The 14,027-nt window shown below is 36.3% G+C and overlaps 1 protein-coding gene and 1 long non-coding RNA gene across 2 annotated transcripts in view; one reads left to right on the top strand and one right to left on the bottom strand.

Moving 5' to 3' along the window:
* Positions 1-4,449, top strand: part of CA9 (carbonic anhydrase 9) — a 733,318-nt gene extending 728,869 nt beyond the window's left edge. The window contains exon 11 of the mRNA XM_044087344.1: positions 2,845-4,449. Within this exon, the coding sequence (XP_043943279.1) occupies positions 2,845-2,905 (61 nt within the window). The 3' untranslated portion in view covers positions 2,906-4,449. The remainder of the gene's footprint in view (positions 1-2,844) is intronic.
* A 4,692-nt stretch (positions 4,450-9,141) lies between these two features.
* LOC122807588 lies at positions 9,142-11,218 on the bottom strand. Its single transcript, XR_006365707.1, has 2 exons — positions 9,613-11,218; positions 9,142-9,517 (listed from the first exon to the last, which is right to left on the bottom strand). It is a non-coding gene; the product is annotated as an uncharacterized LOC122807588 (long non-coding RNA).
* Between the last annotated feature and the right edge of the window lie 2,809 nt (positions 11,219-14,027).

Here is a 14,027-nt window from a genome sequence, read left to right as displayed (position 1 = left end):
ACACTGTTTTGTTAGGCAACCTAGTATGTTGTTTGGACCGATGGAAGAAGTGTTCTTGATCTTTAAGAGTACTTTAAGAACGTGATAGCTGAGGAGGGGAGTGGCTTGAAAGTAGTTTGAGAGGGGATGGTAGATCTAGGAGAGAAATTTGCTGCAAACTTGTTAGCCAGTATGTTTGCAATGTTTTTTTGGGTTTGAGTGGGAGGCTCCACTAGGGAGAAGCTCAAAGCAGAATTGAGCACTATTGCTTTCTGGCATAACTGAAGAAGAACTTGTAATTATCCTTTGCTTCAATTACTATTCTCAGGTTATACAATGCTTTACTTTTCTTTATATTTGCTTTCAGTTTCTGTGTAGCTCAAGCCCTATGAGGAAGTTCATGGAGTTTTGTTCTTCTGTTATACAGTTTGTTTATACTTGTAGATTATTCAGGACAGTTTATTTTTGAATTTACCACCATATTTGGCTTTGGAAAGGACTGCTAGATCAACATATTTATCTAAATGGACATAAAAATCATCTACTGTACAAGAGGTGTTGACAGTGGAGTTGACATGGATACATTTTGAGATTTCATCTTATGGTTTGTATGAGGTTAGACTTTCTGAAGCCATAGAGAGTGCTGTTTGTAATCAAGAGAGTGGAAATTTTAAGGGCAAAGGTAACCAGATTATGGTCAGACTACTAATGATGGACCGACTATGGTAGAGGAGCAAACAGGGACCAAGTTTGTTAGTATTAATTCAAAAACCTTTATGCTCCTGATCGGACAACAAGCTAATCCAGAGCACTTATATTTACCCAGTCCAACAATCGCCCAGCATACCCATCTGAAGTGTGGGTGCTCCACTCAATGGAAGTATAGTTGAAGTTGCCAAGGATTAAAGAACCATTGTTAATAGGGATATGCTGTATGAAGACTAGGAATTTATTGTGGTAATCTGTATTCTGGAGGGGGATTGCTAGGAGATTATGAGTCAGAAATTACATTTCCCTATGGTGAGCTATAATTCAATAAGCTCATAGGAGGTTCTGGGTATCCATTTTGATGGGATATTTTCCCTGATGTACACTGACATTCCACCGACATTACAAGTGGATCTAAATGTTTAGCAGACATGAAACCCAGGCGCAGAAGGGTTACTGTCTAAGGATTTGGACCATGTTTTGGTAACAATCCATACATGGATGCATTCCAAACGCAGAAGTGTCTCCAGGTCAGGCAATTTATTGTTAAGACTCCTGGCAACATTCTTTTTTTTTAAAACAAGAAACATCTTTATTAAATTATCACTTAAGACATTGGCAATTGTACATTTATATAAATGAAAAAAACATGTTGACATAATTTTAGTTGCAAACATTATACATCACTTATAATCTATTTAGTCACTGTCAAACATTACACAGCTCTTTCAAATCCCGCCTTCTTTTAAACTTTATTCCTCCTCTGCATGTATTGTACACAAAATTCCCATTTTTTCTATGTAATTTGCTTCCACCCTTTTTTAAAGAACCCATTTCCAGTTGTTTTATTACTGTTACTATATTCACTACTTCTAGTAAAGTTGGTTTAGACCCTGATTTCCATTTTCTAGTAACTGCTTTTTGGCGCCAGCATAATTAGACTCAGCAAGGCCTTACTATGTCTAGGCAAGTCCGATTCTGTATCATAGCTAAAAAAACACAATTTCCTTAGTTATGCCAAATTGTTCACCCAGTATTTCTGATAGAGTAGTCTGGAGAGAATTTTTGAAGTCTGCCAACACATTACATTCCCAGAATATAAGTTCCTAATTACCTCATTCTTCTCCATCACACCTCCGACATTTGCTATCTACCTGTAGAAAAATTATTTGAAGTCTACTTGGGGTATAAAAATACCTTTGTAAACACTTCCAAAAAAAGATCCTAAACACACCTCTCAACCTCTTAGCACAAAATATCTGGACAAAGCCAAAAATGATGGGGGGGGGACAAAGCACCAAAAATAGGGACAAAATTTAAATATTGCTCTTATAAACTTAGAAAGTTACTAGAATTTATTTTTTTTCAGGCCCACCAGCACTTCCCAGCACTTCCCATACCCCCTGCTAATTTTATATATATATATATATATATATCAGTGTGAAATTGTACGACAGTGGGGTAAGGGCAAATTCCCTTACCCCACTGCACCACAATCCCATTCCAAATGCTGGGGGCAAAACTCCACTGAAAGCAGCATTCATTCCTATGACCATTTGCTGTTATTTACATCTGAAAAAATGTTTGCTCATAAGAGCGTTTGATGTTTCAGACCATACCTATTTAAACATCTTACTATGCATACTATATATAGGGTAATAAATGGCCTTGCTGTAAAGTTATGGAATTGCTAGGTTTATAATTACATGGTATGGTATGGTAGAAACACATCTGATGTTTTGTTCATGTAACAAACAGCTATACACAGACAGTGAAGAAAATAGATCCAGTGCTGGAAATACTGCGATCTAGTAATACCAGTTTAAAAAGGATCCTGTACCACAAACACCAAATAAAGAACTAAATGTTTACCAAACTCCAGTTCTCATCAATACATATTTTCTCACTTCAACCTTCCCAAAGGTGAGTTTTTTGCTGCTATATTGCAGACAAGTCCTATATGATGAATGCTGCCTGGTTTAATTTTCTCTGAATTGTTTTGTTGTACACTCCTTGAGCATTTAGAAATAATACTTTCAGGATTTACCTATTAAATATTCCCAAATGTTTATATTAAAACTATTAATGAGCGGGAATTGATGTGTCTGCCTCCAGCTGACTTTCAAGACTGTTTTTTTTTTCTGCTTTTTTCTGCAGGTCTGGATCAGACAAAAGAGAGAATGTGATCTACAAAGCAGCAGTCATGCAAGAAGCATGACATAACTCTGAAGGAAACTGCATCAACAAGACACATGTGACATTAAACTATAACCCACATTGTCAGGAGGAGCCATCTTGTCTGTGTGTTACAGGTGAAGTGGTACATTGAAGTATCACTCACATCAACAGGACTTTCACACAAGAGGAGAAGAATTGATTATGATGCAGCATAATATTTTCTTTCATTTATCCTGTGAAAATCTCAGCTGCTATTATTCCCTTATTTTTGGTGTGTGTGTGTGTGTGTGTGTGTGTGTGTGTGTGTGTGTGTGTGTGTGTGTGTGTGTGTGTGTGTGTGTGTGTGTGTGTGTGTGTGTGTGCGTGTGTATGTGTGTGTGTGTGTAGCTGCCATTCTGTCTCCATCTTACGATTCCTGTCTAGTATTTCTGATTCTGCCACATACAGGCAGCAAGGCTACTTCTGTCCTCTTCACCCTTCCATCTTTCTCTCCTGACACTCTTCTTCCATCCTACTCCTCTCTCTTAGTTCCTGTTTGTCTAGTTCTCTCTCTGTCACCATTCTGCCTTCCTGTATTTCTCCCTCCTTCCTCTTCTTTTTCTCCCTTTCAGTCCTTCACAACAACCACAAGTCCTGGGCTAGACTTCGCCCATTCAAGATTAATGCAGCACAACATGATGGTTGACCTACTGATGTATATATCCTGTCAATATAAAAGGGTTTGAGCACATTGAATTAAATTAGAATTTGTAATCCAGTTACTGCAGATACTTTCAGTGAGGATTTCTTACATTCTGAGTTATTGACCCTTGATAAAATAGCCACCAAAATGTGCCATCTGATTGACTAAATTAAGTCCTTTTAGCTGTGGTAAGTAACAGCTACCACAACAAAAAGGTTTCTTTTAGCCTAAAAAGAAAATAGATTCAAACTTACCACCATTACAGTGCAGTTTGTGAAAAGTTTGTTACTCCCAAAATCTGCAGGCTAGCTACGTGTTGCTGTCCCTTTTACAGTCCCAGAATAACAAAGTCAACTGCAATATGACTCTGCTTTGAATCAGTGTACTTTGTATATGTCTGCACATACAAAAATAAATACATGCCCTGCATATGGCACAGACTGTCTCCATTCCATTAAGAGCACAGTGCATCCTCTTTTTTAAAAATAATACCAGTATATTATGATGATGATGATCATGATAATAATAATAATCACTGGTAACCACGGCTAAAAAAGGACTTACTTACAACATTTTCCATCAGATATTTACCCTTATGACTATACCATACAAGATGGGATAAATTCAGTTTCACCTATGCTCCAGTGGTGATTATTACTGTGATTATTATTATTTAATATTATTAATATTAAAATAACTCACTGCAGTTATCTGAATAAAAAAAAACCTTAACCCTGTACAATATATTAAATACCATGATTATCTTTAACAAAAAGAAAGCATTCATTCATTCATACTTGTTCTATTTTCCAAATAATATAATGTTTAACAATACAATCATCAATCAACTATTATACACCTTTATATATACTATGTGCAATTGACCTGAACAAAGGAGGAAAAAAATGAATAAAATATATGAAATTAGTAAAAAAAAGTTTATAATATTCAATTCATAAAGTATAAAGTTACACACTAATTATTTAGGGTTCATTTTTAATGTCTCAATAAGAGTTAAAATTTTTTCCCAAGGATTGTTTGTCCATGTTTTAGGTGAAATTTTCGATTCCTTCACCTTGATTTCTAATGTCGCTGTTTCTTCCATCAATCACAAGAATTCTTCCAGAGTAGGTTCTTGTGAAGACTTCCACTTTCTAGTTATACATTTACTTGCCACAGCTAGTATGGACCAAAGGAGGTATAGATCTTTCATACTTGTTCTATTAGCTGATTACTGCAAAATGGATTTAAAAAGTTATTTTCAAAAAAGCACATAGGAATGATGAAAATTTCAAACTGAAGAAATCCACTTATTCAAAAAACAATCAGATGTAAGTTTCCCAAAAGTTCACATTTGCTTATTTTACTCTTAACACACTAACACACACACACACACACACACACACACACACACACACACACACACACACACACACACACACACACACATGCACAAACATGCACAAACGCACACACGCACACACACGCATACGCACACACGCATGCACGCACACACACACATGGCCAGATTCCTAAAGAGTTTCTGTAAGCATGTCTGCCATGATTCTGAAAAGACTTCTCTGAGTAAGTGACTTCTGTGTAAGGTCTGTTTATAAACAGGCTAACCCAGAGGACAGATTCCAAAAGTCATGTTCTCAGTGTAAGTGATCACTTACACTGAGAGCAGGTCTTTTGAAATCAGGCCCACAGTTTGCTTCTTTATTAATCTTCCTTAGATATATTCACATGACCACCAGTTTCTGAAATACATATTTCATGTGAGCTAGTTATATGCAATGTGTTATTTTCCATTATTATTAGTTTAAATAGAATTACAGCCCTGAAGATCAGGGCTGTTTTGTAAAAAGTAGACCATTAAAAGTCTGATAAAGTCAAGTCCAGTTATTTATTAATGAAATACATGTGATACAGTGGACATTTATCTCCTAGACCTATATTGTTTTACTTAAAGTAATGCCATCGTGTTGTTCAGTAAAGGAGCGTGTTTTGTAGTTTATTATAAATAATTCACCATTTAAAATATCATTTAGCAAAAATGTTTGACTAGCACAAGGTCTTATAACCCAGGGATTTAGAAACCTTTATACAATACATGGTGATTGGTACTCAAAAGCATGCATACTGAAATCAAGCATATCCCAATAAGAAGAAATCTGGCTGTTTAAGTATTGTTGAAACATCAGATTTTACATTGGAATATGCTAAGTAAGGCCCTTTTCAGATATTTTATGAGGCACAGAGCAAAAGAAAATCAAAAGCAATCAAAACTTTTTGTAAAACTCTGGATAATTGGAAGTTATAGTTAAGTTACAGTTAATGGTACTATGATCGATCGTACTGGTGTTAACCTTACCTCTCAACTGTCAATACTTCAGCAGAATGTCCCTTGTTTTCCAAATTTTGGTCCTGTCCCTTGTAAAATTTTGCTTGCACCTCACAGATGTGTTAATATAGAAGTCTGCTTTTTTACTGTAGTTCATAGGTTCATACTAGGCTATCTGCCTTAGGGCATTTACAAGCCTAGCCAGAGTGTGTATGGTTTTCGCCACCCATTTTAAATTAATTTTGCTATGCCCTTTTTTGTAGTGAGTGCACAGCTGCTTAAAACTAGTTCATCGCTGTGTGCGACAGATGACACATATAAACAGAATCCCAGAACACAAAAACTGTATGCTGGGTAACTGATTGAACTTAGCAGTGAGCAAACTTCCCTAATTAGTTTTCACTATGTTCCACCACCATTCAGTATACGTAATCTAGTACAGAAATTCAAGGTGTATCTTTCAAATGCACATATGCTTTTCAAGAATATCCTTGATTTCTGCCTCAAAATATGTGCTCCATCCATTATAAAACATGTGATTTGTGTGTGTGTGTGTGTGTGTGTGTGTGTGTGTGTGTGTGTGTGTGTGTGTGTGTGTGTGTGTGTGTGTGTGTGTGTGGAGGGGTTAGAATTATAGTCTCTAAATGAAACTAGTCTTTATAGATTTACAATTCTTCTGAAATATATTCCTCCCATGCACTGCACTGATGAGCTGTGTAAGTGTGGGAACGTACTTACCATATGCATGCTCAGTACGTCAGTAAACAGTGAAGGAGGAGGAAGAACACTAAAGTGCTGTTATACAGTGGTATTTTAAAAAGGTAAGCAATTTCTTTCTTAAATAATGTCATTGTATAACAGCAATAAACCATTCCTGGATGTGGATATCAGAATTTACCTATGGTTGGCTTTGTTTGATAGCAGGGGCTTTACTATTATGGTCACACCATACCAACCTTGGGCAAATCCTATGATATCCACACCCAGTCATGGGATTATTGCTAAATTCACATCTCTAATTTATAAACACTTGCTTATATCCTGAATCTTTACAACTTTAGTAGCCTGAAACACTCATGAGATTCATAACATATAACATTCACAAGATGAATGATATATATGATGCTGCTGTTGATTAACTTTATTAACTTAATGCACATTTAGATAATCATATATAGGACAATTTTCCTACATTTTCAGTTATACTGACTTATATACAACATATTTTTAGATTTACTGTTACAATATTCAGTTCTTGTATGAAAGCCTTTCAGTTTTTTTAAGTAGTACACATAATCAAATAATGCTTCTCCAGGGCTTTTAAAATCCCAGTGCTTATTATCTTTGTTATTACCTACCTCTCAGGATTATAGACCACTGTTTTGGAGTACACCTCTAAAACTATACCTGCTCAAGAGGGATTTTAGTTAATTAAGAAGCCATGATGGTGTGTGAACCACCTGGGAATTTACTTATGCCTTACTGAAGTTATACAGTGGACCTGTATTTAAAGTTTATTTAATTACTTATTTTATAAATATAACATTTATAGCTGCAAGTTATTCTTGAATTTACTACATATATGTGAAGCATTGATTTTAACATCCATATTGTAACATACATTTTTCAGAGTGAACAATTATGCAGTTCTTACAATAATGGCATTAAACATTATGGCAAACTAAAAGTTCTCTTCTCCCACAAATCTTAACTGCAGAATAGCACATATAGTCAGACACCCACTATAGCTCTTCCTGCATTAGAACTATTTCTTAGTTGCTTCTTTTTAAGAACAGTAAATAACTACCACTCCCAAAACAAGCACATTTGGTACCTTACAAAATTGAATTGTGCTAACTTGTGAGCTATAACCATATAAAATGAGGACTGCAGCAAATGATATTCAATACTAGTAATAAAGTAATGTGCAGTCTAGTATGGAAATTGACTATTTAAATAATCTCATTAGTTATACAAAAATACATGCACGTCATACCTCTCAGTTGTCCACATTTTTGCAGAATGTCCAGATTTTTGCCTCTGTTTATACAATTATATTACTAATATTCTATGTGCACTGACATTGCTATGAATTATATTGGGTTCCTATTACCACATCGAAAGACCTTAATCGCGAATACGAAAAGAGCAACACGTATTGTGCGAAATATGGAAACCCTGAATGTCCAAAACAGTGAAAATTTAAATGTCAAAGTTTAATGGTTGACCCATCTGCGGTATAGCTCCATAAGGTAAGTGTGCGATAGATAGGACTTTAGGGTCAGGATGTGGGTTAAGGTAAGTGAATAGATAGGTAATGGATGTAAGATTTAGTGTAGTGTTAGAAGTAGGGTTTAACTGTATGTATGTGTATTATTTATTTCTTTGGGGTGTATGTCTGTAGGGGAAGTGTGTGGCAGTTACAGACCTTAGGGTTAGGGAGGGGTTAAGGATAGTGCATAGATAGTTGTGTATGTGGGGTTTAGCATAGTGTTGGAAGTAGGGTTTTGTTAAATGTATATATGTGTATTTATTTTTTTGGGTGTATGTCTGTAGGGGATATGTGCTGTAGTTACGGACCTTAGGGTTAGAGAGGGGTTAAGGATAGTGCATAGTTAGTTGTGTATGTGGGGTTTAGTGTAGGGTTAGAAGAAGGGTTTTGGTGCTTTACTTTAGGTTAGAAGTAGGGTTTGGTTAGTGTATGTATGTGGTTTATTTATTTTGTTTGGGTAGGCAGTATGTTGCAGGTGGTGGGGTTGGCCGACTATGACAGTTCGATATTTTATTTTTTGCTGTTTACTGCATTCTGGATTTTCACAGTTCATGTTATAGGTGTCGATGTTTAGGTATTCATGTAAAGGTTTTTTCAATTTCCTAATATAGACCCATTATATCAATATCAGCATGTCAACAACACAGCTGAACAAAAAACAAAATCACTAAAACTACACATCATAAAAAGAAACCAGTGTCTTTTTGTGATCACTAAAACAAACAATCACTAACTTACAAACATACACCATCTGCATAGTGGAACTTTCATGAAATCAGTGTTTGGTTACCCAATTTGTAGTGCCGGGATTAATGTTAATGTTAACAAACAAGACTAAGGGTGGGAAAGGTGAGCTTTGCCTCCTTTCATCACATTTCTCATGTGTGCTAACCTTAACCTAGCCCTACCCTGCCACTAAGCCAAAGCCTACAAATTAGTTTACTAAACACATTTTCTCTAACAGTAGTACAAAAACACACACATACACTCACACTCACAGACTTCACACATACCAGTACCCAAGCATAACACAACGTACATCCCATCATTTCCTAGCCCTTACTCGAACCTACACACATACACTCACACTCACAGACTTCACACATACCAGTACCCAAGCATAACACAACGTACATCCCATCATTTCCTAGCCCTTACTCGAACCTACACACATACACTCACACTCACAGACTTCACACATACCAGTACCCAAGCATAACACAACGTACATCCCATCATTTCCTAGCCCTTACTCGAACCTACACACATACACTCACACTCACAGACTTCACACATACCAGTACCCAAGCATAACACAACGTACATCCCATCATTTCCTAGCCCTTACTCGAACCTACACACATACACTCACACTTACAGACTTCACACATACCAGTACCCAAGCATAACACAACGTACATCCCATCATTTCCTAGCCCTTACTCGAACCTACTCCCCCAACTTCAATATATCCAAATGTTTCAGTATTACCACCCACTCCCACTTACCACATGTGGCATTCCCCTCTCCCAAATGCAAACAAAATTGTAACTGTGCACCTAAAGCAACATTTGATATTGTATATTTTGTTTCTTCCTGCACTCACTAGGAGGGCGTTTGTCAGCTTCAGATAGCTGTTGACAACTGGGCTACCTACTGGAAGGGACACCCACCACTGTGCATCCTTCAGCTGCAAAACAATAAAGTGCAAATGCCAAAAAGCTAAAGCAACTCTCAAAATTCAGTGTAATCCCATTAAAGCATTTTTGCAGGGAAGCTTTCTATACTACACCCCCACTATAAGGGTCTGTGCCTGCAACCCCTTTCTTCTAATATATACTAACTTCGAGACTGCTGTACCCTGGAGTAAGAAGAATACACTGAGGTACTGCAACCTCCAGCTTAATGTATATTCCTCTTTCTTATACTTTCAACCATGCTGTTCTGTAGATCAGAATTGCAGCCCTCAGAATTTCAATGAAGAACTGACTACAGTGGTTTCTAGAGATGCAAGGAAGTGTTATAATTACTTTTTTGTAGTACTATGAGAATATTCCGCACCTAGAACTGCAGTAGTCTACTATGAAGTTGTCATTCTGTCCCTTCCATTGAGGATACAAGGTGGCATACTCTGAATAAAATTTAACAACATTACGATCAGCCGTTGGGTAAAAATTTTCAAGACTTTGAGCTGTAGCTAATTACATTTAATGAAATTTCACTACTCTCCAAACCAACAGTATTGTTTTAAAAGACGTAGAGAATACAAAATGAAGTGATACGAATGTTTCCACAATGAAGTATTTTATGCTAATTTTCTGTAACACTTTATACTTCAGCAGTATTTCCATGATAAAGGAAAGTCTGTGTAGGGACCAGACTGACTTACTATACTGCATATAGTGACCAATTACTATTTCTGTTACGGAAGAAAGATGACTTCAAAGTCTGATTACTTCTAGTTATTTGCTTACAATTAGTAAGATTTCATGTGACTGTGCTATCTGTACTGTGTAACAGGTATCAATATCTAAAATTTTGTCTTTGTTGGTGTCTTATACACTCAGTATGTTAGCTGTAAAACTTAACCAGTTCCACAGAGCAATTGTTGCAAGGTATATCCTACAGAGGAACATTGTACAATTTTAAGTAACAAACTACACTTGTCTGTAGCTCACATCAGATCAGAGTGCCACTGCTGAAAATGACCGAATAATGTATGACTCTTTTCAGCTTCATGACACTGACTACTCTATATGCCAACTATTTTTTCGGTGGCTACTTTTTCTGGATATTGTACATCATCATAGCTATCATTTACAGTTGTGGTTAAAGAAGAGAACCATAAATGCTTTAATATTGCTAAACTCTGTCATGTCCCTGATGCTAATTTATTCCACTGCAAATTACTTCACATTATTTAAAATGTAATACAAAACTTAAATGATTTAATTGTAAGTTAATTTACACAAAGAGGTAATTTAGATCTACAAATCACTTGTGTGCTAATAAATCAGATTTTTTTTAAATAGATACAGTCATATTCATTGCACAGTCTGACGTATGAACTTAAAAAAGATTTTTATTTGCAAATGAAATAAATTCAAAATCTGTCCTGATATAAACGTGTTTGTGTTTGTATGCATTGTTTAAATATTCATATTTTCTTCTTGTTCACTGCTAAACACCCTAAAAATCAAAGCCATAAACTACAGCACATGGTATCTTGTCACAATGCATCTACTTTACTTGATTTTTTTTGCAAAATTGTATTTATAGATCATTTATACACTTTTGTACAATTCTTTTAGGTTTATAAGTTCATACAAGACTGTGGATATATTAGATCCTTTGCAATCCAGCCACAAAAGTCCCTCTAAATGTTTATCCTTATTTATTTGTTTTATTTATCCTTTGTTGACCAGGTTAGTCCCTTTAAGCTAGACGTCTGTTTTCGCAGGGAGACCCAAGGTGGTATTTATACTAGTAGGGTACATTTGGCAAGGGCATTAGGAATCTTTCCCTACTCTTTTGATAGTGGCTGTAGGATCTTTTACATCTACCTGAGCTACCACCAACACAAGCAGATGGGACCTCAGGTTAATGTCTCATCCGAACGATTACTTATTTCTTTGTTCTACAAGGAACAATGGATGCAAACCAGAGTTAAATTTACAGTTTCTCATCAACTCATCTACATTATTATTTTTCTTACATTGTGTGTGAACAGGCTAAAGGACCTACTTTGCTTCACATGAAAGAGATGTTGTTCCAGAAGAGACTCATTCTATGAGAGCGGTATCTATTCCAACAAGTTTGGTTTATGCTGTAATGGAGGTTTATTTCTTTCAAGTTTGTGTGCATGGCATTATTTATTTTGCAATGTGAAGGAAGCATTGCATGGCTGGATCATTTGACCCTTTGTAGAGAAGGCAGAAGTCACCATATAAGACCTGTATGAAACAAGAAGAGAGATAGCACTTTGAAGTTGATTTACATTGCACTTGGGTGTCATACCCCTGATCTTCTGTGTGAAGAATCACTGTTTTTTTTTGTTTGTTTTTTTATGAGAGCCATATGTCTAAACAGATATATAATAAAGGGGACATTGCACTCTAACACTGGTATGATGAGGGAGACATAGAAAGAGATAATTTCTTTCAACCTGAAAAACATACCCTAGTTATCAGCTGGACAAGGTAGAAGGTCTTCCTGACAACAGTAGCTACATGGTAGTGAAAGCAGAGTTCAGTGTCTGCAAAAGTACCCAGGTCCTGATGACTATATCAATTCCAGTGGGGGGTGCTATGCATATGATAGGTACATGGGTATGATACTACATTTCTTAGCATTTAGCTTTAAGCCATGGTCCTGGCACCATTGGTTGGATGTTAGGCCTTGTTGGAGGATGTGGGAGCCCACTGGAGAGTTTATGATAGCACCAAGTTTACAATCATCTGAAAATTTGATGAGCCACAGACCCTTGATATCAACTTTGACATCAGAGAAGTAAATATCAACCACAAGTGGTCCCAGAACAGATCCCCACAAGACCCCACTAGTAACAATCTTTTTAAATTAGATCAGCAGGCTAGAGCCCCTGGACCCAAGCCAGACTGCTAGCAAGTGACTTACATAATGCTTTACATTTAGCTTGATTAACTTGCTGATAATGCCAGAATGTGTGATGGTGTCAAACGTCTTTGCCAGATTAAGGTAAGATGTATGCAACAATTTGCTTGCATCCGAGACATCAGTGACTATTTTAAAGGAGTTCATAACATTTTTGAGCCAGGATTTTTACCTTTTATGAACCCAAACTGGTTTGGGCCCACGGACTGTAGGCTGCCAGTGTCTCTGTTTGAGTTCCATAATGATGTGCACCACATTTTGCAAGACTAGTTAGACTTATTGGTCTGCAGTTATTGTAGTCAGTGTAGTGTCTGTCTTGTTTAGTGAGATGACCAGCATGTTTTCAATGCCTCTGGCATGTAGTCAATTGAAGGCTGAGGTCAAACAGACTTAGTAGCTCATTGATAAGGCTGTACTTAGTACTGACAAGAAAGTACCAAGGCACATTACCTAGACCCATGGAATTAGTGTCCTTGAAAAATACTCTCAGGACCTACTCTAATATTATCTGAGGGGGATTTGCAGAAATGATGGTATTTGGAGGAAGCCTGGGAGATAATGAGGAGTAAAACTTAAGATAAATTTCAGTATGTTGGCTATATATGGGGCTGAGACTCTGTTATTGTTATGCACCAATTCATTGCAGTGTTTGGCATTGCTTTTAAGATTTTTACTTTTAAGATTTCTAATTTAGCTGAAAAAGGCTTTGTGGTTGTAGTTTACAGAGGTGGTAATTTTCAGTTCATACTCTTGGAGGTTTTAGTTTTGCTTTTAGTTTCCTTATTTAGATTCTTAAGTTTGGTATTTGGAGCTTGAGGTATCTAATTTGCTCTTCTGGACAATGATTCTCTTTCTTTTGTTAGAGGATTCTATCATAGTAGTTTACTGCTAAACATAATATTGTATTTATGTCAGATGGGGACCAGTGCTTTTGTCTGTTTAATTTCTCCAAGTTTTTTTGGTTTTTAATACAATAACAGGAATAGACCTCATTCCGAAGTCAAACTATGATTAACATTTATGAAATTAGTGTTGCTTCAATCTTTGATATTAGCCAAAAGTGCTCTTCACAGAATGTACAATGTGCCCAGAATGAATTTACTCTGCAATTCATATGGAGTTATATGTACTGGTAACATATCTAAATAAGAATGTAAATTCATTTTTTTATGAGGTCATTGCTCCTACTATTAGAATTGTCTGGGTATCCTTCATCCACATTTCCCTTGTTT

The sequence above is a fragment of the Protopterus annectens genome, chromosome 1.part1, assembly GCF_019279795.1.
Source record: "Protopterus annectens isolate FY-2018-M chromosome 1.part1, PAN1.0, whole genome shotgun sequence".
Taxonomy (NCBI): Eukaryota; Metazoa; Chordata; order Ceratodontiformes; family Protopteridae; genus Protopterus; species Protopterus annectens.
This window is presented reverse-complemented; position numbering and strand designations above follow the sequence as displayed.